The 25,612-nt window shown below is 40.7% G+C and overlaps 3 protein-coding genes across 7 annotated transcripts; 2 read left to right on the plus strand and 1 right to left on the minus strand.

The window, feature by feature from the left end:
* Window positions 1-2,353: 2,353 nt before the first annotated feature.
* On the minus strand, window positions 2,354-6,714 carry aida (axin interactor, dorsalization associated). Of its 2 annotated transcripts, XM_062468311.1 has the most exons (11): window positions 6,400-6,714; window positions 5,555-5,621; window positions 5,365-5,418; window positions 4,908-4,962; window positions 4,749-4,812; window positions 4,529-4,632; window positions 4,379-4,387; window positions 4,044-4,166; window positions 3,791-3,913; window positions 3,571-3,688; window positions 2,354-3,461 (listed from the first exon to the last, which is right to left on the minus strand). In XM_062468311.1, the coding sequence occupies exons 1-11, from the start codon at window positions 6,504-6,506 to the stop codon at window positions 3,365-3,367; spliced, it is 921 nt and encodes a 306-aa protein (XP_062324295.1). In that variant the 5' UTR covers window positions 6,507-6,714; the 3' UTR covers window positions 2,354-3,364. The 2 variants fall into 2 exon arrangements, with proteins under 2 accessions (XP_062324295.1, XP_062324296.1); XM_062468312.1 differs by lacking the exon at window positions 4,379-4,387 and having other exon boundaries at window positions 6,400-6,712.
* Window positions 6,715-11,477: 4,763 nt separating this feature from the next.
* rnf8 (ring finger protein 8, E3 ubiquitin protein ligase) lies at window positions 11,478-19,500 on the plus strand. 4 transcript variants are annotated; one of them, XM_062468323.1, is made up of 9 exons: window positions 11,478-11,705; window positions 12,110-12,238; window positions 12,320-12,771; window positions 15,733-15,934; window positions 16,245-16,307; window positions 16,451-16,540; window positions 16,792-16,899; window positions 17,008-17,212; window positions 18,436-19,500. In XM_062468323.1, the coding sequence occupies exons 1-9, from the start codon at window positions 11,586-11,588 to the stop codon at window positions 18,624-18,626; spliced, it is 1,560 nt and encodes a 519-aa protein (XP_062324307.1). In that variant the 5' UTR covers window positions 11,478-11,585; the 3' UTR covers window positions 18,627-19,500. The 4 variants fall into 4 exon arrangements, with proteins under 4 accessions (XP_062324307.1, XP_062324308.1, XP_062324309.1 ...); XM_062468324.1 differs by having other exon boundaries at window positions 18,439-19,500; XM_062468325.1 differs by having other exon boundaries at window positions 17,008-17,219; window positions 18,436-18,584.
* Window positions 19,501-21,832: 2,332 nt separating this feature from the next.
* Window positions 21,833-24,822, plus strand: tcte1 (t-complex-associated-testis-expressed 1). The gene is made up of 5 exons (XM_062468363.1): window positions 21,833-21,946; window positions 22,220-22,437; window positions 22,533-23,101; window positions 23,536-23,985; window positions 24,612-24,822. The coding sequence occupies exons 2-5, from the start codon at window positions 22,263-22,265 to the stop codon at window positions 24,780-24,782; spliced, it is 1,365 nt and encodes a 454-aa protein (XP_062324347.1). The 5' UTR covers window positions 21,833-21,946; window positions 22,220-22,262; the 3' UTR covers window positions 24,783-24,822.
* The last annotated feature ends 790 nt before the right edge of the window (window positions 24,823-25,612 follow it).

Below are 25,612 nucleotides of genomic sequence, written 5' to 3' on the forward strand. Positions count from 1 at the left end.
TTCCATAATATGTAAATGCAGGTTTTCGCAGATTGGTGAACCTCTGCTCATCGTTACTTCTGAGAGACTCTGCCTCGCTAAGTTTTTTTTCACACCCAATCATGTTACTGACCTGTTTGCAATTAACCTAATTAGTTGCTAACTGTTCCTCCAGCATTTTTTTTTTGTAACACATACTTTTTCCAGCCTTTTATTGCCCCCGTCCCAACTGTTTTGAGACGTGTTGCTGCCATCAAATTCCTTATTTTTTTCCTTAAAATTGTACATTTCATCAGTTTAAACATTTGACATTTACGTTTAGCAGACGCTCTTATCCAGAGCGACTTACAGTAAGTACAGGGACATTCTCCCCGAGGCAAGTAGGGTGAAGTGCCTTGCCCAAGGACACAACGTCATTTGGCACGGCCGGGAATCGAACCAACAACCTTCTGATTAATAGCCTGACTTCCTAACTCAGCCATCTGACTCACCCTCTGACATGTTTTATATGTTCTATTGTGAATAACATAATGGGTTTATGAGATTTGTAAATCATTATATTCTGTTTTTAATTTTATTTTACACAACGTCCCAACTTTTTTGGAATTGGGGTTGTAGTTTTAGTCACGTTCATACTCTTTTTAGTCTAGTCAAGTTTCAGTCAACTAAAATTCTGAGCATTTTAGTCTTATTTTAGTCAGACTTATTCATGACTATTTTCGTCTAGTTTTAGTCTACAAAACTGTTGACATTTTTGTCTAGTTTTAGTCGACGAAAACTGATGACATTTAGTCTAGTTTAAGTCAATGAAAATTGTATTTTAGTCTATTTTTAATCAAAACAGAAGTAGTCTAAGCAGTAATCTCAGGAGGCATGTTAATGCCAAAACCATTTGTTTAAATGTATGTATTGGTCTAGAATAAGGTATTCAAAGTCATGTTGTTGATGCCAAATTGAGTTCAGTATGATTGCTATGTGAATGACAAAACTAGCTACAGTATTTGGCCAACAAGGGATGCTTAGTACACATGCAGTCAGTCAGGTAGGAACTAAGAACCCACTTTACACTCTCATACAAACAAATACACACACACACAGTACACACATTAGTCACACGTGTTAACCAACTTTACACTCTCTCACAAACAAACACTCACACGCTAGTCACACACGTTTGTCTCAGTCGTTTTCATCTCCAGTGGCTAATAGTGATGGGTCGTTTGCGAACGATCCGGCTCTAAGAGCCGGCTCTTGAAGGTGAACGTCGGGAGCTGGCTCGCATATCTGAAGAGCCGACTCTATTTTTAATAGATTAATACAGCCTATAAAAACTAAATGATTATGAAATAATGAATTTTAATAGTATTTAAAATAATTGACTAATTCAAAGAACAACAAAAAAATACTTGTAGGCTTAAAGGCGCACACGATCATCCTCACATTCTGTTCCTGTCAATCCTGCATGAGGGAGGGCCGAGCCAACTCACAAACAGTGAGAGAGTAGTCAAAACTCGGAGGAGAGCCATGACAAATCAATGCATTTTTAAAGATATGTGGTTACGGTCGAGTATGATTTCATTTCATAATTTAATTCAAATTGTTTTCACACCTATCATAGTCAAATTCATAGTTAAGACATGTATTTTTTAAAGAGCCGTTCGAGAGCAAAAAGAGCCGTCTCTTTTTAGTGAGCTGAGCCATATGAGCCGGCTCACGAAAAAGAGCCGGAATGCCCATCACTAGTGGCTAACGTTTAAAGCTAACGTCTAAAGCTAACGTTATGAGACACTAACCACAGCATCATGAGCTGGCTAATAATAATAACGCGATCAAATGTGACGAAATAACGTTATAACATTTCGTCTCGTTTTTATTTTGTAAACCACATTTTGTCTAATTTTTATCCGCAAATTATACATTTAATTATAGTCATCATCACATGACCAGCATTTACGTTACGTCTCGTTTTCGGCACGTGATAAAGGTTCGTTGAGACGATATTTAGTCGTAATTTTTGTTGACGAAAGCAACAGTAGGTCTAACGTTATTTCATTTTCCTGACTGTGTTTCATTCGAAAAAATAACCTGTGTTGTCATGTAAATCTACAATTCACGATGCATGTTTGGCTATGTTGCGTCTTTGCTCCGCAGATTTGTTCGTTGTAAACCAACCAATCAGCGCGCAGCTCATCTATTCATGAGCATACCATAAAAGGGAGAAAACCTCTTGTTTTATTCTAGGGCTATTTCACAGGGTGCATTAGGGCGCATAGAACAGCACCCGGGCCATTTTCAGCACAACCAATGTTACATACCCTATTCGGAGACCTTAAGGAACATTGTGAAATACCTCAAAAAATCATTCTGTGACCCCTTTAAAGTTATTTTGTGTGTTATTATTTTGTCATTTATGGTGGTACATCCTATCTTTCCCCTTAGTGGTTAAAAACTTGAAGACAGTCTTATGCAGTACTCTGGACTGATTGAGCCACGGCCATAAATAAAAGGGGAGCTTGGCTTGAAGTCCTCAACATCATATGACCTTTCAGTTGCAAACGTCGCATTTTATCTCAAAGAACTCTCAATTGCACTCCATCGTTTTGTTTTGAACAGGCTAGCTAGCATTATTAACATAATGTGCATCTTCCTCTGAAGGCATTGTTTTGGAAAACGTAATGGGGAGAATAAGTCTCAAATTGGCGAGTTTCGTTACTCTTTAAAAACAGTCCTGTATAAATCCTCAGTCTGGCATACAGCTCTCAGGCCACACATTACTAAATGCACCGATTTGTGTATATTTAGTAGATTCATTTACAGTTTGATATTTAGACATTACAAAAATAAAATCTAAAAATGAATTTTAATAGAAATAGGAGACGGCAGAAAGGCTGACCAGGGGGTTGGGTCATGGGAACAACATTGAAAGAAAAGTAGAATTCAACCTATTCAAGTTCCATGCAGCCTCTCATTTTTTTCACCTCAAAAGTTCTTTACAACATACTGACATCTTAACATTTTTAACATCAGAGAAGCGTTGGGCCCTTCTACTGCACCACCGATGAAAAAACGAACATGGCTCTTTAACCCGAGGCTCTGCCCCTGCAAGAAGAGAGCAGAGGAAGACTGCAGATGTAGCTGGTTTGTAGTTTGTTTTTCCTCTGCTGGGTTGCCTGTTGTGTCTCCCACCTTCATCCTGTGACCAGATGTCTTCAACAACATTAGTTATTTTACCTTTTTTACACCATACTGTCACAGAGTTAAGAGGCCTTTTGACCAGGGTTTTAGTATTGCTGACTTGAGTGGAGGTGGTATATCAAACTGAGCTGATGATTTAAAGTAGAATATGGTTGAAAAAGAGCTTCAAGGTTCTTTCCATGCTCTTGGTTTATTCTTTGTGCAAAGTCTGATGGAGGTGGAGATAGAGTGGTTTCTTTGTCAGGAGGTTGAGCTTCTTCCTCTTGAAGTCAGTGGGCTTCTTGTACCTGACGTCCCAAAACAATATCAACATCACCCACTGATCCAATAAAGGTGTGAGCCTAATTCTAAACACGCTTATAGATGTACAGATAGTTCTCGATTGTGATAACTTACAGTTCGATTACAATGGGACCAGGTTTGATCTCATCCATTTCCATAAAGGCAAAACATTTTGTGCTGGTAAACCTTTTCTTGGGTTTGTAGTGCTTGAATTCAAAGAAAATAGCTGCCCCTAGAGCAACAGTTCAAATTGTCATATAAAATGGATATTTCACCCAAAATACAATTTACAGCAAGTTCAATTATTACGGAAATATATCGTATATCAAATTACCTTTAGGTAGTCTCTCCAGATGTCTCTGGATCTCTATATCCACACTGAAGTGAATGTAAGTGTCCTCTTTTCGGGTGGCTACTGGTGTATCCTGCACTGGGTTCAAATCAATGCCATTCAAATCTGTTGGGAAAAGGGACAAATGGATTCATGCTGGTGTGTAGAAAAGTTCAGCAAACCAAACTGCGGATTTATCCATAAATGTAGCCCTACTTGTGTACAGTATGTCACACCACAGTGTTGGATCACATACCTTTAACACGAACTGTCATGTAAGGATCAATGCATTGTCCAGCATCTTTCAATCCAATCTTCTCTATTTTAAGTGTGAGTAGTGTCATCCCAGGCTCTGAGGGTAACCGGGGCAACAATGTACCTGGAAGGAAACACAAGATTTCTTACTGATATAGTACATAGATGGTGATAGATACATTGTCTGTTATAATACTATTGCTGCCATACACAAAAAATACTAGTTCAAACCATTTCATGTCATTTGTTACATACAGGTATTGTACATTGTTCAGTTTTCATAGGGTCAGAATGCATTTGAAGCACACCTCCAGACATTTCTCAACAGAGCCATACCTTGCAAAGCTGTGTATGGAGCAGGCAGAGCAGGTGACAGTGACGAAGCCATGCACAGCCCCAAGAGAGAAACAGTAGACAACTGATTAAAGCAAAGTCCATGAAACAGCAACACGCCGACAACCATGACAAAAAAGACTCAAAACATACCTGGGACTCTGGAGGTAAAGGCTTCTGGATATCCCATACCAGTTGCAGCATCTTCCTCTTCCTCCAACTCCAGGTTCTCTTCCTCCCCAGGAGCAAGGATTTTCCTGGAAGGATGGATAGATAGACTCCCTTCATCAGGATCCTGTTTTCCACCTTTCCATTCTTACATCACGGTCTCAGGAACATACAACATTAATCCATGTGGGTCAATGAAATTTACCTCAAGGGTACTGGCTGCACATCATAAGGGAAATCTTTGTTGTATGTCAAGATATTTATTATAACTGTTGGTAAAAGGAATGAATATGCCGTTAAAATACAATCCAGAACACCCAACTTACAATGCACAGTATTAACATGGATTCCAAACTGTACATACTAGGTTCCAGTTTCTTCAGATCTTCCAATTTGAAGTCCTCCTGTGACTGTGTGCACTAAAAGAGCAAGACACCAACAATTATTTGGTAAATTACCCTCTTGGGGATTTTCAGAGGAATAGATTACTACAAGATTTACAAAATCACCCTGGCAACCCTGACCCAGCCCGTCTCATGTTTGCATTATCACATATAGTAAGATAAAAAGAGATAAAAGACTTATAGGGCCTTTGCTATTTATCACAAGTATCACACTTCTTCTATTAATTAAAGAGTATAGTGGGAAACTATACCATTTTAATTGCATGATTGAAGGCACAAATTAGGGTGATTTATCAAAAGGTATACACATTTATTTTTGGCTCAAATTAGATGCTGTTAAACAAATAGAGGTCCAGACAGGGAACATTCATTTGGCATGCATTTCTACAATAACCTTCTATCAGGAAAAATACAAACCTGTAAGGCTGCACTTCTCATCTCCAGGCATGTTGCAAATTTTCCTAATGTTTTCTGGAGATAATTTACAATGAATATGCAGACTGTCAGAACTACTCACAACATAATGTAAGCCTTTATAAGACTTTCAGCTCATGTATAATTGTCCTGCAAGTCAGAACCCAAATATAGGAGTGAAAAATAGGGGTACCTTTTGGTCTTCTGTGAAGTTTGATGAATTTGTAGACTGGACTTCTTTTTGCAACTGTCTCGCAAGTCTTATTAAATAAAAACATAATTAAATACATTAATAGCAGAGAGGAGTTTTTGCTAAATGTATTACATTTAGTCATTGATTTAGTCATTTAACAGATAACTTAACAAACAACATTGGGAGATGAATCGAAGTGATGAATAGAAGTGAAACCTGTTGGTTTCTCTACACCTAGTGGGCAAATAGAAGTGGTGCAGTGCTCTAAAAGTCACCATATTCAAAACATTGCCCCTTTCCAAATAATCAATAATCATTTTCATTTCTTGAGGTATCATGAGATGCTGTTTTCATTTATTAAATTCAACTGTCTTCAGTCAGTTCAGACATAAATGGAAGCAAGCCACTCCCATAACAATGAGGGTGTGGCAAATTATTTCTGTTATTTCTATTTCAGTGATGATCACATTCCAAATTAACCAAATGTGATCAACCCAGCAGTTGACCTGTGATTTAAGTAATAATTTAGTATGGCTTTCTTAATTAACGACGCAATTAATAATTAGCTAAAGACTAACGCAACGTTGTGACAAGTGAAAGTTGACTACCTTTGTAACAATGTATCCAACAAGAAAATAGTTGTCTTACATTGTCTTTGCTGCGGAGGTGAGGCTAATGACTTTCGGGGGAAACTAATGATTCTCAGTTCTCTGCATTTCGACGTCTAATCATAATAGCAGCAGACAAACGGCGCTGTTAGAATAGACATAGTCTTTCTATAGCAATCAAAACCACTCAGTATTGCAGATGTTCATGTAGCCTACATGTAACTTGCTGAAACTTACATTTGATACTCATCAATTGCCTCCACTAATTGTCCCCACGAATCAAAGTCGGTTCCTTTCCTAAAGCTCGCGTGCCATTTCTGGATAGTCTTATTTACATCAGACATTTTCACTCGACTTTAAGGCGGCGTCTTCAGGTTAGCATCGCCGTTAAGATCCTACGTTCCCCGCCGCATCGTAATATTCCAGACCAGGTAGCTGAGCTGCCTAGAAGCTTTCAGATAAACCGGCGATATACTGTGACCAAGCACTTCTGGTACCTCAACTTCTGGCCAGTTTGGATAGGAAGTCCCGCCTCACAGTGAAGTGAACCCACAATAGGTGCGTTCGTGATCGACTGCGGCTGCATGAAACGACCGGCGAGAGTTGCCGCTTGCAGTCGGAGAGGAGTTAAAAATGCCTCCTAAAGTTGCACATTCCTGCTTCTCGTGGTTTGCTGCGTTGACGTCAGTCATGGCCGATCAAGCGCTGTTTCCTTACTTTATCGCTGACGAACGTCATGGTTGCGAATTTAATTGTTTTCACATTAGAACTTGCACGAACCAGTGCACTGAAATGTGTCGGACGTCACGTGACTTTACTGTTTACGTCGCCATTTTGGCAGGAAAGTATAGGCTAAAATGAACAGCGCCAGCACGGATTTCAACCTGTCCGAGTTCACTGCGCACTTTAATTCAAAAGACATAGGCAGCTATAAAGCAAAACTTTATCGATTAAACATTAGTGATCCATATAATGCTCCCGGAGCTTTTTTTACGACCTTTACGAGTGAAACGGAAGGCTTCCCTGACCTTCTGTATCCAGATATTTACAACTCTCGATCAACTTTCATTCGTCCTACTGGAGTCTTTGAAAGCCTACAAAAGCCTGGAGGGATATAAATGGACGCAATCAGCTGGATTAATGATGAATATTCAGCTTTGAAGTCTACCGGCTAATTGCTATGTGTAGCTAACGTTAATGCAGTCAGTTTTATAACTTGTATAGCTAGCTAGCGTTAGCAATGTTCTTCAAAGTACAGTATCAGTGCACCTTTCATCACAAAAATGCCATTACATTTTTATTACAGATAAGTCATTCCAAGAGACTGAATGATCCTCAGTTGAAGCCATGAGGTGGTTGTCAGGAATTATAGGTAGGGTTCTTCTCTCTGGTTGTCTGGATCTTAGGAATCCTATAAAATGCTCTCCCTTTATCTTTTCCCCGATGGTTCAGGCACCCCGGCGCACAGCAGCTATCCAACATGTTGAATCAACGTTTATTGAAATAGGCAGCAAATTAAACTATGTATAATATGTATGTAAGTATATGTACACTCTGGCGCTCCACTTGGCTCTCCACTTTCCTGCAAAAATGGCGAAGACCGGTGCATGCTGGGATTGCGTGACGTTACCTCCCGGAGCTCTAATTCAAAAGGTGTGTTCGACTTCATGCAGCGCCGCAGCCGGCTGACTTGAAGCGGTGAATTATTGTTAGACTTTTTGTCCGACTCGAGACGGCGACTAGGCTAAGTCATTAAGTGCATTCGACTTCATGCAGCGCCGGCGGCGCCGACAGCCGTCTGCAGCCGGCTGACCTGAAGCAGCCAATGTCATTCACTGCTTCAAGTCAGCCAGCGGCAGCCAACTGTAGGCGGCGCAAGCGCTGCATGAAGTCGAACACACCTAATGTGACGTATCCATGAAAGTACCGTAAGATCGATTCGAGAACAGCCGGTTGTGTAGCCGAGCGCATTTTCTCCTTATTTTTTTTTTGCGCATTTTCTCAAGAGCTGTGTTCGAGTTCATGCAGCGCCGGCTGACTTGAAGCTGTGAATGCCATTGCCTGCTTCAAGTCAGGCGAGCTGCAGGCGGCTGCAGGCGACGCTGGCGCTGCATGAAGTCGAACGCACCTACCTAAGAGCAACTGCATGTGTTCTAATGACGACACAGATATTTCATGATTGGCCAGACTCACACACTACAACTTTGACGCGTGTTTTGTATTTGTTTCTTCAGTTTCGCCAATGCTCAAATCCGGACCAAACTGTTTAATTGAATTAAATATTTGTTGAAGAAAGGGTTTTGGTCCGCCTCTTCACTAACGGAAAGACTACGTTTAATTGAGTTCTGGTTGTATTATCAATCTGCAGATTGGAGAAGGAGTTTAACATAGCTCTATTCATAGTTTTCAGTCACGTGACATCCGCGGTGACCTGGAGGGCAGAAAGCTGCTGGCATAGCGGCTCACACCGTTGAGAGGCAGCACAAGCCGGCAAATTTACTTCCCACGTTTTTTGGGATCACCTCTTAGTTAAAGAAAAGGCAAGATATGGACACAAACTGCAAGTGTTGGGCACTTGCGATCCATATACAGCAACCGCTGCCGTATTTCTGCCCCTAAAAACCGCAAGGTTTTTATATATGTGATGACTGTGATATCATTACTGTAAACTAGCTAACCCCTCTCTCTCTTAAACAACAGCTAACTATTCAAACGGAAAGTCAACTTTTCCTTTAATCTTTACTTATTACAACGTCATTTCCAAAAAAGTTGGGATGCTGTAAAAAACGTTTAAAAACTAAGGATCAAATGAGTATGAAAAACCAATCAGTCGTAACACATTTAGTCATTGTTTTAGTCAAGCCTCACACATTGTCTTTGTTTTACATTCAGTTGAATATCGGTGTAAAGGGATTTCCAAATAATGTAATTCCAAATGCATTTTGAGTTTAGTTGTGTCTAACACAACAACCCAACTATTTAGCTAACTAGCTAACTTGAACTCACGACGACCGCTGCAGTTGGTCGCCTCGATACACAACAAACTATGTCAAACCGATTACATAAAGATGTGTTTTATGGCATAAAATACCATAATTAATATACCTGTATATTCTTGTGTTTAACTTTACTTGAGTTTGATGAAGTGTTAGCTGCAAATACGTGTAGCCTATATTTGGACGGCTGGCATTGTTTGCCCTCCCCGGAGACAGAGGTAACATAGGTTTAATGGCACAAATCCACAATCTCCTGATCTCTGGGTTTTCTTTATCGGACGAAATTCTAAAGAAACACAGCCCAGGCTTGTTTCCTCTTCGATTACTGCATCCGATAGAACGACAAATATCCGGCATTTTGTCAACACAAAAGTAACAGACTCAAAGCAAATGTATGGCTTTATAATGGGTGGCGGGCAGCGGAAATCCTTTTTGCCCTCACGTGACGTCACGTGAAAACAATATTCGACATGAACTGACTTCATGCAGCCGGCTATGGCAAGCCTTTTTAACATTTAACAGCTAGACTGGATATGTGTTGCAGATATCTGTAATTCAGTTTTGCCTAGTCAAAAAGAACATTTCAGATATCCGCAATTACATTCTTCCTATCCATAATTGTCATTTCAGATATCCACAAAGACATTCTTCCTAGGACAAATGACGTCACTTTTGACATTCATTTGTATGGGGTTTATCATTACAGATATCTACAATTCAGTTGCGGATATCCACTATGTGAATTACGGATATCCGCAACTGAATTGTAGATATCTGTAATTCCAGTTTGAGATATCTACAATTTGATTCTGACTAGTCATAACTCCAGTTCAAGATATCTTTAATTCACCTCAATTCAAGATATCTACATGTTCATTTTGAGATATCTTAAATTAAGTTTTGACTAGGCGAAATTACGTTGTAGATATCTGTAACTGGAATTATGACTAGTCAAAATGACGTTGTAGATATCTTTAACTGCAGTTAGGGATAGTCATAATTTAATTGTAGATATCTATTATCAAGTTATAGATATCTTGAAATTAATTTTGATTAGAGATATCTGAAATTTGAGATATCTGTAACTTTCATTCTGCCTAGTCAAAATGTAATTACAGATATCTTGAATTAGAGTTTTGACTAGGCGAAATGACGTTGCAGATATCTGTATGTGTATGCAAATCATTGTTAGGCCCGCATCCCACTTTAGGCGGAGCACCTGTTAACTTTTAATTAGGGTTAGGGTTAGGGTTAGGTGGTCATGCCATTTTCTGGTGGTTTTTTCGATTACAGCCAACGCCATGACTGCTCGTTTATCCATTCACTTTGATTATGGCGGGGAGGGGGAATTACGTATTTATGGATATCTAAAATAGAGCAACGTCATGCACAATAATTTGCACTAGTCATAATGACGTTTGAGATATCTTTAACTTTCATTCTGTCTAGTCAAAACTGAATTACAGATATCCGCAATTGTCATTTAAGATGTGTGACGAGTTGAATGTCGTTTCCAATGACGTCATTGCAGATATCTGTAATTCAGTTTTGCCTAGTCAAAACTGAATTACAGATATCTCTAACTGTAGTTTCGACTAGTCACAATTACGTTACAGATATCTTGAATGACAATTCCAACTATCCAAAATGTAATTACGACTAGTCAGAAAGACGTTGTTGATATCTACAATGTTAATTCCGGATAGTCAAACTTAGCTTTTAAATGTTAAAAAGGCTTGCCATAGCCGGCTGCAGGCGGCTGACTTGAGACAGTGAATTCTGGTCCGACTTGAGACGGCGCCGAGGCTAGGTCACTGTGACGTAGCCATCAAAGTACCGTGAGATCGATTCGAGAACTGCCGGCTGTGTAGCCGAGCGCATTTTCTCAAGAGCAACTGTAAGGGTTCTAATGACGACACAGCTATTTCATGATTGGCCAGACTCACACACGACAACTTTGACGCGTGTTTTGTAATTATTCTGACACCTTCAGTTTCGCCAACGCTCAAGTCTGGACCAAACTGTTTCATTGAATTAAAAATGTGTTGAAGAAAGGGTTTTAGTCCGCTTCTTCAGTAACGGAAAAACTAAGTTTAATTATAAATAAAGTAAAGTAAGCAAACAGCACTTGATCGGCCATGACTGACGTCAACGCAGCAAACCACGAGAAGCTGGAATGTCCGACTTTACAGAGCCGTTTTCAACTCCTCCCCGAACTGCAAGCGGCTACTCTCGCCGGTCGTTTCATGCAGCCGCAGTCCATGTCGAACGCACCTATTAATGTAATGATGACACCGCGAGGAGGTATTTCGCACCAAGCAGAAGATACGTCATTTCCAGGAAGAGATTTCACAGAAACCAAAACACGTCTGGGTTAACATGCTAGCTAGTTAGCCAGTCAACAAAGTTTCTGTAGTATGGTGCAAAATGGACAGTTCGGAAACATCACATTCTTCTAAAGTAGAAGTTAAATCCAACGAAGAAACATGGTGTTTGATTCGAGTCGGAAAAGATTCGGATTGGCTTCATTTGCCAGGGAACACGGAGGTAACGCGCAAGCTAAACTACCCAGTGTAGCCGCGCTAATTTTGAATGTGACGTGCAGGCAGCAAGATAGCAGAAGAAGCTATCTAGCCACCTCTTCTAACTAAATAGCCAAATTTCACCCTTGTATGATGTAGTCCATGATATCAACCTGGTTCACATATTTGGATATTTTAATGACATAATTTCAATAGATACTAAATTGTTACTCGCTAGGTTATACAGTTAAAAGGCTGTAGTCATACATTGACTTATGGCAACCTTCCCATTACCCGATACCATTAGGCTACTTGAAAATAAATCATGTAAGCAAAGCAAACACACGGATTGTCAATATATGGGGAATGACGTGTTAGTGTCTTAAATGTATATGCATAATTGTCCCTTAATTTGTCTTGGCTCACTAGGTTACCATTGGACGTGGCTTAAATGTCACTTACCAGCTCGTGTCAGCAAGCTGCCCTCTGATGATTTCTAGATTTCATTGTTTGTTCAGGCAAAGGCAGGATGGGGAATGGACTGTGACAGACAAGAAGGTACAGTTTACATTGTGTGAGTTGCAATCTTTTGTGACATTATGTGAGCAAGTGGTAAATTATTTGTTTCCCCCCCCCCAGAGTCTTAACGGAGTGTGGGTTAATGGAACGCGAATACTTGCTGAGAGACCTCACCACCTGTTCCAAGGGGACTCAATAAAATTAGGGGTACCTTTTAATTCTGGCACTACAGTGGAGTATGAATACACATTGGGCCGGCAGCCCTTTGTACACATCAAACCTCACCTTGCTAAAGGACTCAATGAAGGGGCTTGTGCAGCCTACAGATCAAAAAAAAACAAGAGGAAATTTGATTCTGATGACCTGGAACCTTCTACCTCATCAAAGTCTAAGCTCTGCCGTCACTCCACTTCTGACAAGTCCTTGGCCCAGCCCTGCCCCATAGACGAGCACCTAGAGAGACCCGGTCCCAAGCCAGGGGACGTGGCTGGTCCCAGTGTACATGCTGATGAACGACACCCATCTCCAGGAATGCCCAGTGTTCCTAGCAGTAATCTGAGCAGCCAGCAGAGGTAAATATAATCCTACACTCATTCAAATTTTTCTTTGAACCGTATTGTGTTTTCAGCCTGGTAAACTTAAAATGTTACACAGTTGCATGTTTATGTGTAACGGGAATTATCGCGCTGCTCATCAGTCCGCCCGATCTTTCCCCTCACTGGTACTTGAACTCAGGACCTCTTAGTGTCAATAATATTTTTCATCTGTAGAAATAGTTTTGCATCTTTAAAAAAAAGTGTTGGTCAAAATTTTGGGGCATAATACAACACTTTTTTACGGATGCAAAACTATGTCTACGAGTGCGAAACTTTGTCCGTGTCAAAATGGGGCCAAAATGTTGGCCTATCAGCACAATGCTTGTTGAGTAGCAAATCAGAATGCTGCCCGCCGACCATCCAATAGGCCTTTATCACAAGGTGCGTTCGACATGGACTTACTTAATGCAGCGCTGCAGCCGGCTGCAGGCGGCTGCCTTGAAACAGTGAATTCTGGTTATACCTTTTGTCCGACTTGAGACGGCGCAGAGGCTAGGTCACTGTGACGTAGCCATCAAAGTACCGTGAGATCGATTCGAGAACTGCCGGCTGTGTAGCCGAGCGCATTTTCTCGAGCAACTGCACGGGTTCTAATGACGACAAAGCTATTTCATGATTGGACAGACTCACACACGACAACTTTGACGCGTGATTTGTAATTATTCTGACACCTTCAGTTTCGCCAACACTCAGATCCGGACCAAACTGTTTAATTGAATAAAAAATGTGTTGAAGAAAGGGTTTTAGTCCGCCTCTTCACAAACGGAAAGACTAAGTTTAATTATAAATAAAGTAAAGTAAGCAAACAGCGCTTGATTGGCCATGACTGACATCAACGCAGCAAACCACGAGAAGCTGGAATGTCCGACTTTACAGAGCCGTTTTCAACTCCTCCCCGACTGCAAGCGGCTACTCTCGCCGGTCGTTTCATGCAGCCGCAGTCCACGTCGAACGCACCTATTGTCTGACACACGAAGGTTGACTACATCGCTTCGAGAGCTTCCTCACACCAACAACGTTTGTGAGATCATAAAAATAATTCTCAATCATAAGTTACCTAAATTATCTAAATTTGCTTTCAAGAATGAACTGAGTTTATAGTTTAAATTGTACACATAAATACACAAACCTGTAAAACTGTGCATTTTGTAAATGTATTTGTATTAAAATTAAAGTTTTAAACTGAACATAAGACATGCAAAATGTGTAAATATGTCTTTATTTTATTATTATTGTTTTAATGAGTGCTTTAAAACTGATTCAATACAATTATCTACAAATAGTGACTGCACTGTTTCAATACTCACTATTAAAAGGTTCAATGTTAAAATGTTTCTTTTATTTAAACAATGTTTACAATTATACATATTTTTAATATAGGCCTACAATATTAAAATATACTACTAACACCCATTCCTTAGAAAAGACCAAAAACAGGCAGAATCTTTAAAAAGCTATTACAAACCCAATTTACAAATCACCATCACCACTAGTTCTCTACTAACGTAGAGAGGTAAGAAAACGTAATCAGGACATCTATTTTGGGAGAAAAATCTCTTGACTGTATATGAAATAATGTTATCATCTTCGTAGGCCCTATAAAGAATTAACACCACTTCTGCCAGCAGTTTTCGGTTTCTTTACAAGTAAACCGTTGAACTGGTTCAGGATGGATTCCCTGTTAAAAAGAAAATGGATGTCATTACTACGCACGTTATGAAATGCAAAACCATGACTTTTGTAAATTAATAACTTTACCTGAGTTCTGATAGTTTGCAGAAAGCTTATGTTGGATATATGGGTGGTACTGCACTGAAAAAACAGGCAACCAAATGGTTGCATATCTCTTTCCCAGCCACACAGAAATATTAGAAGTTGCTGATGACAGGAAGGTTCTCATCAGCTTCAAATGAAATCTAAATAAACAAAAGACATTCTGTACATCAATATCTACAATTTATGATTAGGCCTACAATACAAACTAACATTTGCTTAAACTGACTGCAACTGCAGTCAACTGCAACTTGTTAGACTGCAACTGCAGTCTAACAAGCTACAACCATACCACCAATTAACACACAGTTTTGTCTCCTGTCCATCCTTAACAGGTACAGTAATCTGCACAAACAGTGTACTTCATGGACAAGTAAAACTGTGCCCTGACTGTGACTGTCTACTAACTCAGATACTATTGTACAAAACAGTATTAGGCTATATTACAACACAGTATCACATCAAAATAAAAAGGCATCTTTACCTGTTAGTGTTTTAGCATTTCTTTACATTATGAATTTCATTACGCTTCTTTGGTGAGACCTCTAGGTACCATCTACCATCCCTAGGTTAGCCATCTACAGTATTAAACTAGCCAAACGTTAAATTTAAACTTTCCTTTATAGTTGCAGATGTAGTTTTCATAGAGTACCTCTTCTCAAGTTTGGATTTTCGTTGGAAAAAGATTTTTGACAATCTTACAAACATTGGTGTGAGGAAGTTATCGAAGCGTGTAGTCAACATTCGTGTGTCCATTGCTGCTGCGGACTGTGATGAAGGCCTATTGGATGGTCGGTTGGCAGCATTCTGATTGGCTAATCAACAAGCATCGTGCTGATAGGCCAACATTTTGGCCCGATTTTGACACGGTCAAAGCTTGCACTCATAGACATAGTTTTGCATCCGTAGAAATTGTTTTGCATTCGTAAAAAAGTGTTGTATTATGCGAAATATTTTTGACCAACACTTTTTTTACAGATGCAAAACTATTTCTGCGGAGTCAAATCTTTTTCTACGGATGCAAAACTATTTCTACGGATGCAAAATATTATTGACCCTAATTTGACTCCATACACGGGTGGCCTCTATACATACGAGGAGTGAGTTTAATCCATTCACATCGGTTACTTATGGAACAGAATGAGTCTGTATTTCTGGTTCCAGGTACAGCCAGAACGTGTTGGCTCTGCGTGAGCGGATGGATGACACAGAGAGGCGGGTGGTGGCCCTGGAGGGGGAGCAGGATGACCCCCACAGAGGGGAGCAGGTGAGGGAGCTGCAGAACCAGCTGGAGGTGCTGAGGGGTCAAGTGCACAAGATGGAGACGTTAGAGAGGTCCATCAGCGAAACGGAGAGACGCCTCGAGGTGAGCGTCTGACTACTCTAACACTTCATCTTTATTCAGGGGAAAAATTGATTACGGTACTTTAATCTCAGCTTGTGTACAAAGCAGTATAGACAAACGGTACAAATGAACAATATAAATACACCATGCTAATACCTAAAGGCTGAGGCCTTTCTGTAGTGGTCTGGGTTCATATCTGGCCCTTTGCTGCATGTCTTTTTCTCTTCCCCTGTCTTTCCTGTCACACTTCACTTAAAAACTCTCAAATAAAGCATGACAATGCCAAAACATATATATATTAAAAAGAAATGTATCTTGCTTCTGTTTTAAGGTACAAAAAACACAGCAGCAAGAAGAGCTCTTAAAAAAACTATTGGAAGACGCCTTACAAGAGGTAATCACAACATCGTTGTTCAGCTTCTAAGGTTCTCATTGGCCTGATACATTTACTACCTAACAGAATAGTGTGGATAAATAAATATCACATCAGTTTATACTCTTTTTTTAAATAATTGTATCGGTTTGAAATCTACACAGCAAAGAAAAGTCATAGCAGAACTTGCCCTTTCTCGACAAGGCTTTGAAGAGGTTCTCCTAGCCAAAGATAAAGAGCTGGAGGTGACCAAGGTATGTTTTTGTGGGACTTGATCCAACTCTATTACATCTTTTCTTTGCATGATTTGAGGGTATCTAAATACAACATTTTGAACGTTTGTTCTATGAAACGCATTGCAAAGATATTTTGATATGGTGATTGTATGCATAAACGCAAAAATAGAAAACATGAAGATTTACTGACTGAAATGCTTGCGCTCAAATAAACCTGTAAATTCAGTTATTGAATGATAAACTACAGTGTGTTGGTGTTTTATTTCCAGGAAGAAAAAGAGAAAGCAAAAGCTCAAAGGGAGGAGGTAGTCACACAAATGACTGAAGTACTGGAGAATGAACTTCAGTGCATTATTTGCTCTGAGCTTTTCATTGAGGTATGTCACTGTTCCTGTCAAGTACAGGGCTTTTCTCCTCCCCATGATTAAGCACTTTCTTGATCTCCCAGCCGCCTGTTTCATACGCTGTCCTTCCTTTCTCTGCAGTCCGTCACGCTGAACTGCGCCCACAGCTTCTGCCTCCACTGCATCAGAGAGTGGCGGAAGAGGAAGGATGAGTGCCCCATCTGCCGGCAGGCTATCCTGTCTCAGACCCGCTCCCTGGTTCTGGACAACTGCATAGACCGCATGGTGGACAACCTGAGTCCCGACATGAAGGACAGGAGACGGGAGCTCATTATCGAGAGGAAAGGTGAGAGGTGCGTCATCTCCTAGCATCACAAGCCACTTGAAATTAAAATGTTGGTCAAGCAGTTTGGCTACTATTTGTCTGACTGCTTCAGGCTGTCAAGCTTGCAGCCTACCTTTTAGTAATTTAGCAGCCCTTTTATCCAAAGTGACTTTCAGTAATGGTATTTCTCTAAAGTTAGGAAACAAACCTAGTTTTACTTAGGCCAGACAGTAAGAAGATTAGATTAGATTCAACTTGATTGTCATTGCTCAGAGTACAGACAACAAAATGCCGTTAGCATCTAACCAGAAATGCTAAACAAAAAGCAGAAAAGTGGATAGATAAATAAGATATATACAATGAATATATGTGTGTGTGTGTGTGTGTGTGTGTGTGTGTGTGTGTGTGTGTGTGTGTGTGTGTGTGTGTGTGTGTGTGTGTGTGTGTGTGTGTGTGTGTGTGTGTGTGTGTGTGTGTGTGCAAGATATGTATATAAATAGTATAAATAAGAACAGTGCTTATGACTATACAGGCCAAGGTGAAGGGGGGGGGAGTACGGTGACTGGAGGAATGTGTGTGAGGGGGGGTGACTAGGGGGGCTATCACTGTGGTGCAGAGTTCAGCAGGGTAACAGCCACAGGGAAGAAGTTGTTCTTGAACTTGCTTGTCTGGGAATGGAGGGCCCTGTAGCGCCTCCCAGAGGGGAAGAGGGCAAACAGTCTGTCTGGGATGGGAGCCGTCCCTGACGATGCTGCGGGCCCTCTGCTGACAGCTTTTGGCTGGACAGATGGAGGGGGGGGGGGTGTGTGCCACCTTTGGTCCTCCTGAAGTCCACAATGAGCTATTTGGTCTTCTTGGTCAGATGTGACGCAGCCGACACTAGGGGCTTGGTCATACACATAATCATGTAGTATGATGAGCTTACATTTCCCCCCCATACATCTCTCCCTCGTTCATGCACATGGACAGGTCAGTGGAGAAGGGGTTAGGTGTTCGTTTGAAGAGAAGTCTTGAGTTACCTGTTTAAGATGAGGAGAAACTTGTGAAGTTTTGACCGTTGAAGGAAAGCACATTTCACGATTACAAGCCGTAAATCCGAGAAAAGTCTTGCTATGTTAAGTGACAAGTCCTCAAGGCCATTTTTATTGAATCAACTGGAGATTTTTTATGTCAGTCGCTGTACTCACAATCAATTACAATTCTGCTCCACTATCTGGAAAAAGTGTTTGCTGCTGTCATTCTAGCAGCCAAGCCTGAGGAGGTGGTGGTGATCCACGATGAGGACACCAGCAGCAGCAGCAGCAGCAGCAGCAGCTGGAACAGCATCGTCAGTCACCTGTCCATGGACAGCATGTACGAGAGCAGCTTCTGGAGCTCCAGCCCCTCCAACACCAGCCAGGACGTTGGCAGTGACGGCGACATTCACGAATACTAGCCCATTTTTCTTTTGGGTGTAACACATGTTGTGTTACACTCAAACAAATTTGTCAAATGTTTTGTGTATTTGTTTATTTGATGTTTCAGAGATGTTCATATGGAGAAGTCTTTTCTGGTCAGGAAGTCAATGCACTCATTGTTCTATGATACATTCAGTCATTGTCTTTTACCTGTAGCACTACTGTTTATCTTTTTGTGTTCTTGGGGGGGGGTTCTATGAAACTAAATAAATGTTTCACTAATTTCAAATATCCTTTCAGACATGTTAAACTGACTAGAAATTGGTATATGTATCTCACAACAACAAATTGTTTCTTATGCCATCAGATTTGAGGATGAAAATCTACTGCTTCAAACTTTTTTATTTAAGATTACTTCTTAATAGATGCCAGGTGGTGCAAGTAGAGCTCTTATTTTATGAGGCAGTACTTGCCTATATTTCATGTTATAAGAGTAGTCGGATATTTCATTCTAGTGGTTTCGTAATAATTGGCAAGTTATAAAACTGCATAATATGCTAACTATTTTATCTATTAAAAACAGTATTTTCTGTAATGTCCATGTATTTATGCAATGGACTGTCATTTATGAATTTTTAAAGCACTGTATGCGAGGTAAAATGATTAAGCGAAAATGTATACAGTGGCCATGCATTCTGACGCATCAGGTATCACTCTTTTGTTATAACTTCACCAGTCTGAAAATGCCACCTCCATTCTTAGTCTTTGGTAATTTCACATGCATACAGCCATGTTGCTTAGCACCAAATATAAGTGTGATGGCACATTTCGCAGCATCTCATATTGCAGAAAAAATTCCTGTCACTGTATAGAAATACCGGGTGATTTCCTTATAAACTTTTCTGAAAGTGGTCTTTGAAGGCACTAAAATCATTTTAAATCTGAAATTATGTATGAAGACAGAATGTATTCAACTTTCAGCCAATATCCTACTGTGCTCTATGGCATGGAGGTTGAGCATGTAGTGTAACTGGAAATGAACTGGCATCAGCAGTTCTGGAAATGTTGATATTTTTATAGGCTGTGGTTGATGGCAAAGAGGATTTTGTAGCAAATTCCAATTTCAACTTTGATATCAGCCCCACATAACCATTCAATTCAAAAGAATTTAAGCAATGGAACAGTAATTTTTACATGTAATTATTCTGTATGTGTAAATTCATCTTGTGAATTAATCTATTCAATCTAGTTTTATGTTCTCTATTAGAGCTAATTAATAATTAAATAATATTTGAATCCATATGACAAAATTGTACCTGCTCAAATATCAATCTTGATCAATAATCTCGATGAATTACTAATTATCTCACTGGTTTAGGAAGCCTCTTTGCAAGTTTGGGGATTTGCAGATCTCCAGTTCCAGGCCAAAGCAGATGCCGAAAAGGCCAACATTAACCTCACTAGGCTCCCATCTAGAGTGCACTTTCAGGGCTCTCTCCCCTCCTGTGCTGTGCTGAGGATGGCCCATGTCATGCCAGTCCATTAGAGGCGGAGTGCGAGGGAAGCGTGTGTCAGGCTGTATTACACCAGGGCGACAGTGATGGGCAGCCTCGGGGACCCAGTCAGAGCCACATTTCCTCCTCCCGCCTCCTCCAGGAACCAGCTCCATGATGTGTCATGAAAAGAACAATGTCAGCAAGTAACCCCCATGTGTCTCTTGCTCTCTTTCTCTAACAGTTTCCTTGTTCGTTCTTACACACACACAAGCAGACACTCCCTGTGTACAAGCACATCCCCCCCCCCCCCCATGTGTCCAATTATGTTACAAAGTAAGGCTGTTCATCACATTACATCAGTAAACTAAATCCCTCACATGCTAGGGATGTTGTGATGCCTGGATAATCATGTGAAGCACTTTCATTTTTCCATCATTTCTCTTCTGTTGTAATAAACACCCTAAAATAGTGAACTTAATGCCGGCTCTATATCCTCTCAGATGTTTTTTAGCTCAGGGTTGTTGAAGTAGTGCGGTGTGACTGTGCCAAGCTAACATGCCAATATAGACCCATTGCCATTGATAAAACTAGGCTTCTCTGTGAAGCGTAGTGCAGCTTGCTGTTTGTGGCAAAATGCACAGGAAAGGTACAAAAAACCCTGTTTGAGGGTTGCCAGAAATGAAGACCATGGGGCTTTTCTTTCTTTTCTGTGTTAAACAATGGCAGCTCCACTCCTGCTGATGATAAGCACCACAAGCACCGACTCCTGTCAGCTGCAGCCCTTTAGCTTGCATTGTTAGGCTGAAAGTGGCAGAATTGTTTGGTTTTGTGAGGTTAAAGCTGATTTAGCAGTTTTCTGTCTAGACTGAGATGCAGTATACATCTGTGAGACTAATGATTCTCTAGCAATAGTCATATAACTTCATCTATGATGTCCTGCAGGGAAGGAATTGAGAACATTCTTTTTTCGTTACTGTAGTTTTGTTGTCTGAGTCATAGTTAAAAATGTAATAAAAATACAATATATAATTAAATATAGTAATGAGACATTTTGAGAGTTTTAGAATGGATGAAACACATTTGAGAGTTTTAGCATTGATATACAGATTTGGTCCCATGGTATGATTCTTTAGGATGGATCCTTTATAAATGTGTCGTATCCAAAGGACTTTCCATCTTTCCACTCAGAATTGAACCCAAATGGTCCTCACAGCATGATCACGGCAAATCGCTGTGTGCCAACACACACTCTAATGTCAATAGCATGCAGTGTATTGTAGACTTGGTTTAAAACCCTCTCTCTCATTTCTGTACACTGTAATAAGCACCACATCTAGTTGAACTCGGATTAAAAGGTTGGCAGATCGACACTCTTTCTTGCACAGGCTTATGTACAAACTGTAAACCTCTGAGAAAGGATGGCAATTCAACTCTGCTTGAGGATGGGCAATTTAAAAATAAATAATAATATGTTATATGGTATGCAATATATACAGTATGTATATAAATACAGGCCTATGAATACACATCTCAATACCAAAACATCAGCAAAATGCCTCACCCCTCAATAGTATATTCTCAATTTAATCAAGAAGACTTATTATAATATTTTTTGTATCCGTTTATTATTGGTGAAGGCCTTCTTGCAAGTAGGACTGTCAATGGAGATTAGCAGATACTTCTTGGGTTGATGAGTAACCCTTCTTGTGGTGCAGGTTTACGTGTCTTGTTGGTTGCCATGGTGACAATCCACTCTGGCAAGGCAACGTTAGCTAGACGTGCTCGAGGTATCGTACAGCACTCCCGTTTTCAAATTGGCAAGTTTGGCTGAGTTACAATACTATACCAGACTAAAACAGATGGTTAGTCTCCCACGAATATATATTGACGTTATTGCATTGTTATTACTTTATTTCCCAGAATATTGGGCTCTGCGTTTGCCGTACAAGCAAGTTGGCTAGCATAATACTCTAGCTATGTCTATCTATTGTGTAGTTACAGTATGCACTTTAACTAGGCTAACAATTCTATATACTGTACCATTGACTCCAGGGACTGGCTTGTTTGAAATTCATAGAATTATATCTAGTTAGTGGCTGACAGAATGGGTGGTTCATAACATATATATCGTTTAGGTTATTCAAAAAAGGTAACAAGGAAGGAGAGAAAGTCACTGACATGGCTGCAAAAATTGGGAAATCTCCTGGCATGTACCCACCAGTGGAAAAGCTCAACTTGGCAGCAGACCCCAGGAAAATGCGTAGGATCATTGCAGAGGATCCTGAGTGGTCTCTGGCTGTGGTGCCCCTCTTATCAAACCTCTGTTTGCAACACATAGTGAGAAACTTTGAAGGTACGGGTTTCATTGGCGTAACTAATCAATTACTAAAACTGTCCCTTAGTTGTTGTTTTTTAATTATTCATCTTCCTCTTAACCCCATATCACAGACAAGCCCATTTTAGAAGAGCTTCTCCCTAGTCACAAAGACTATGTGTTGGAGAGGCTGTCGCCGTCTCTGCCTCTGTGTGTGACGGCCAACCTGATCAGCGATGACGGCTATTGGAAGCGGTGCTGCACGCTGCGATGGGGCCTGTGCGATGTCTCCGAATACAGTCAAAGCTGGAAACGAATGTTCTTTGAGAGGCACCTAGAGAACCTCATAGAGCTTTTCATCCCAGATGCGACGGACCCAAAGACGGTCTTGAACATGATCCCTCTCTGCAGGACCTATGTGAGGAGGCTGAATATCTCCCAGTTGCTGCCCCCCATCAAGGAGCCCCAGAAGTCAGAAGAAGATGACAGTTCAGACTCAGCCAGTGACATGGGCTTGGATGGGCCTTCCATGGACCACTTCGACTTTGGTATCCTGCTGAACAAGCTGACAAACTTAGAGGAGCTGAACCTGGTCTACAGGGTGAAAGGCTGTGGCATGAACTTCGAATGGAACCTGTTTGAGTTCACCTACCGGGATTGTGAGTCTCTTTCCAAGGCCTTAAAGTCCTGTAAAACCTTAAAGGTGAGTATTGATCAATACTCACTTTGTGTGTTGGCCTGGTGCCCTTCATAGCTCTTCTTTCCCACACAGGATGGAGTCAAATTATCTGGAGTATGTTTCTACTTGACAACACTTCCTCTGTTTGCATCAGTTGCAAAGATTCTGTTTCAGACAAGGTGAAACAGCAGATTCTGTTTCAGACAAGGTGAAACAGCAGTATTCTAGATGTTGACCTCCATGCTCTACTTTTAGGAAGTACAATACCACCCTTGGCAGAAGTCCTTGTTTGACACAACTGCTGCACCACAGCATCATGGGCATTTGCTATTACACACCAAAATTTGAATTCCTGATAACAAAAAGAGTTAGCCTGTCTATTTTGTCTTTCCTCCTGACAAATATCTGTGAATACATGCCAAACTTTGTTGAACCAGTATACTCTACTGGTCACACAGGTGCTGAGGCTCCACCAAAGTAAAGTCGATGATGAAAAGTGTCGGATATTGGTGAACCAACTTCTGGACCACCCCACCCTGAAGGAGCTCAATCTCTCCCACAACCTGATAGGGGACAGGGGTGCTCGGGCAATTGGCAAACTGATCAACCAGAGCAAGCTGGAGACGCTTGACATCTATGACAACAGCATCCATGCCCCTGGCGCCCAGGCTCTAGCCCACGCCTTGTCCAAGAACGCCACCCTGCTGTCCCTCAACATGCGTCTGAACCGCCTGGGGAACGAGGGAGGCCAGGCCATTGGCCAGTCTCTGCTGAAGAACCACACCCTGCTCCACTTACACCTGGGGAGCAACGAGATGAGCAAGCCCACCGCTGTAGTCCTGTCTCAGGTCCTGGTTCACAACAAGACCCTCAAGAGCATCAATCTCTCCTGCAACAGACTGGGTGTGGTGAGTGTTGTGAGGAACACATATGCACTACGTTTGGTGTCTTGGTTATTTTCTTGTCTCCTCACCATTCCTGATGACACAAGCACTGTAAAGGTCAAACCGTTGTCCACTTGAAACCTAAGTAAGGTTGAGTGAGTAAGGCAAAGTAAATAAATGTAGAGTAAGGTCTGAAACCAAGACTATTTGCTTTTTCAATTGTTCATCGAGGTTTGTTTCAAACAATTATCCATACAATAATGGAAAGTTGAGGAAGGTTTTTTTTCTTCTGGAATTGGTCTTATTCTGGATCTTGTTCTCCTTCACCTTTTTGATGTCCATTGTATGCCTGTGAGTGGAACTTACTGCAGATGATAAAACATCCCTCACATAGCAAAAATGCCACATGCAACTGACCCATTAATGTTGCATGACCTTGGTACACTGAAATAGAAACTTTTGTATCTGACATTTTAAACAGCACTACATTGTAGAGTACCCTGACATGTCAAGTTTGTATTGTCCTCATGTAACCAGTACTGAGATTCTTGACCCCAGGATGCATAAACAAGTCCCTTGTTCCATGCCAGAGGTACACATGACATTGCCAGTTGGACATGTATTTCTGTTTCCCTTGGCTGTGTGTTTAGGATGGAGGCAAAGTGCTGGAGGAGGGGATGTCTCACAACACCACGGTCATGGAATGTGACATTCGCCTGACGGAGGTGGGTCAGGAGAGTGATTACTGCATCAACCAGGTGGTACGAAACAACCAAAACAGAGCACGCCGAAAACGTGCCCAAGAGAACCACGCTAAGTAAACCTTCAGAGCATTTGTATCAAATACATAACCATCTTTATGATTCTGTTATCCCTTTGTCTTCTTCCTGTGGTCATGCCTGTATTGTGTAAACTTTGTATTTAGCGATGAACTCTCTACACTAAACTATCAGTCCTGGTACGGCATTCCTGGTACGGAATGGTGTCACATGACTAAGCGGGATGTTATAAATTGGCACTGTCCAAAGGTCATGGATGAACATGGACATGGAAGATATTCTTAGAGGACTGAATGTGCTGAAAATATACAAATAAACTACCAAAAACTATAAATGTCATACTGCATTTGAGAATATTCATCATGCACAGTACAGTATATACACTGAATGTGTTTGATATAATCTTCCTGACAATATGGGATGACAATAATATAAATATATGTTTATGTTTATGAGGACAGTTCTAACGACAATAGCCATGTAAAGAGCAGGCATAGAATTGAAAAACACATACAGTACTAGCTAGCCTGGTTCTGTGTGAGCGCATCATCAAATAATTTTCAAACCCCACTGGGCCTAAGAACTCTGCGAACGGTTTGGAAGCAGTCAAAATATTAGCTCAACTATTTGACTTTTTGAATGAAAGTGTTAACCAAACCTAACTAAGGACTTTAAAACATTAATATTGAATAGATTTCGCAAAAATTTTATTGAGTTAGCCTTTTTCAACTTTGATACACAAATGTAGTTTGTAGTCCTTGTAACTGTATATGCAACATCAAGGCAACATTGTGTGTGTATGGGTACACATACTTGCAGTATTTTCCTATCTACTGTCATGCGTCTAACTTAACTACCTTTCCAGGGCAGTT

This window comes from Osmerus eperlanus, chromosome 8 (genome assembly GCF_963692335.1).
Source record: "Osmerus eperlanus chromosome 8, fOsmEpe2.1, whole genome shotgun sequence".
NCBI lineage: Eukaryota > Metazoa > Chordata > Actinopteri > Osmeriformes > Osmeridae > Osmerus > Osmerus eperlanus.

What these genes read in the sequence shown, in the direction of transcription:
- aida (XM_062468311.1), bottom strand. Translation starts at nt 6,506, where the DNA reads ATGTCTGATGTAAATAAGACTATCCAGAAATGGCACGCGAGCTTTAGG. An exon ending in TCTGAAGAAACTGGAACCTA is followed by an intron (nt 4,813 to 4,907) that starts GTATGTACAGTT and finishes TTTTACCAACAG; the next exon opens with TTATAATAAATATCTTGACA. An exon ending in GGTCCCATTGTAATCGAACT is followed by an intron (nt 3,462 to 3,570) that starts GTAAGTTATCAC and finishes TTGGGACGTCAG; the next exon opens with GTACAAGAAGCCCACTGACT.
- rnf8 (XM_062468323.1), top strand. Translation starts at nt 11,586, where the DNA reads ATGGACAGTTCGGAAACATCACATTCTTCTAAAGTAGAAGTTAAATCC. An exon ending in ATTTGCCAGGGAACACGGAG is followed by an intron (nt 11,706 to 12,109) that starts GTAACGCGCAAG and finishes TTGGCTCACTAG; the next exon opens with GTTACCATTGGACGTGGCTT. An exon ending in AAGAGCTGGAGGTGACCAAG is followed by an intron (nt 16,541 to 16,791) that starts GTATGTTTTTGT and finishes TTTTATTTCCAG; the next exon opens with GAAGAAAAAGAGAAAGCAAA.
- tcte1 (XM_062468363.1), top strand. Translation starts at nt 22,263, where the DNA reads ATGGCTGCAAAAATTGGGAAATCTCCTGGCATGTACCCACCAGTGGAA. An exon ending in CATAGTGAGAAACTTTGAAG is followed by an intron (nt 22,438 to 22,532) that starts GTACGGGTTTCA and finishes CCCATATCACAG; the next exon opens with ACAAGCCCATTTTAGAAGAG. An exon ending in CCTGCAACAGACTGGGTGTG is followed by an intron (nt 23,986 to 24,611) that starts GTGAGTGTTGTG and finishes CTGTGTGTTTAG; the next exon opens with GATGGAGGCAAAGTGCTGGA.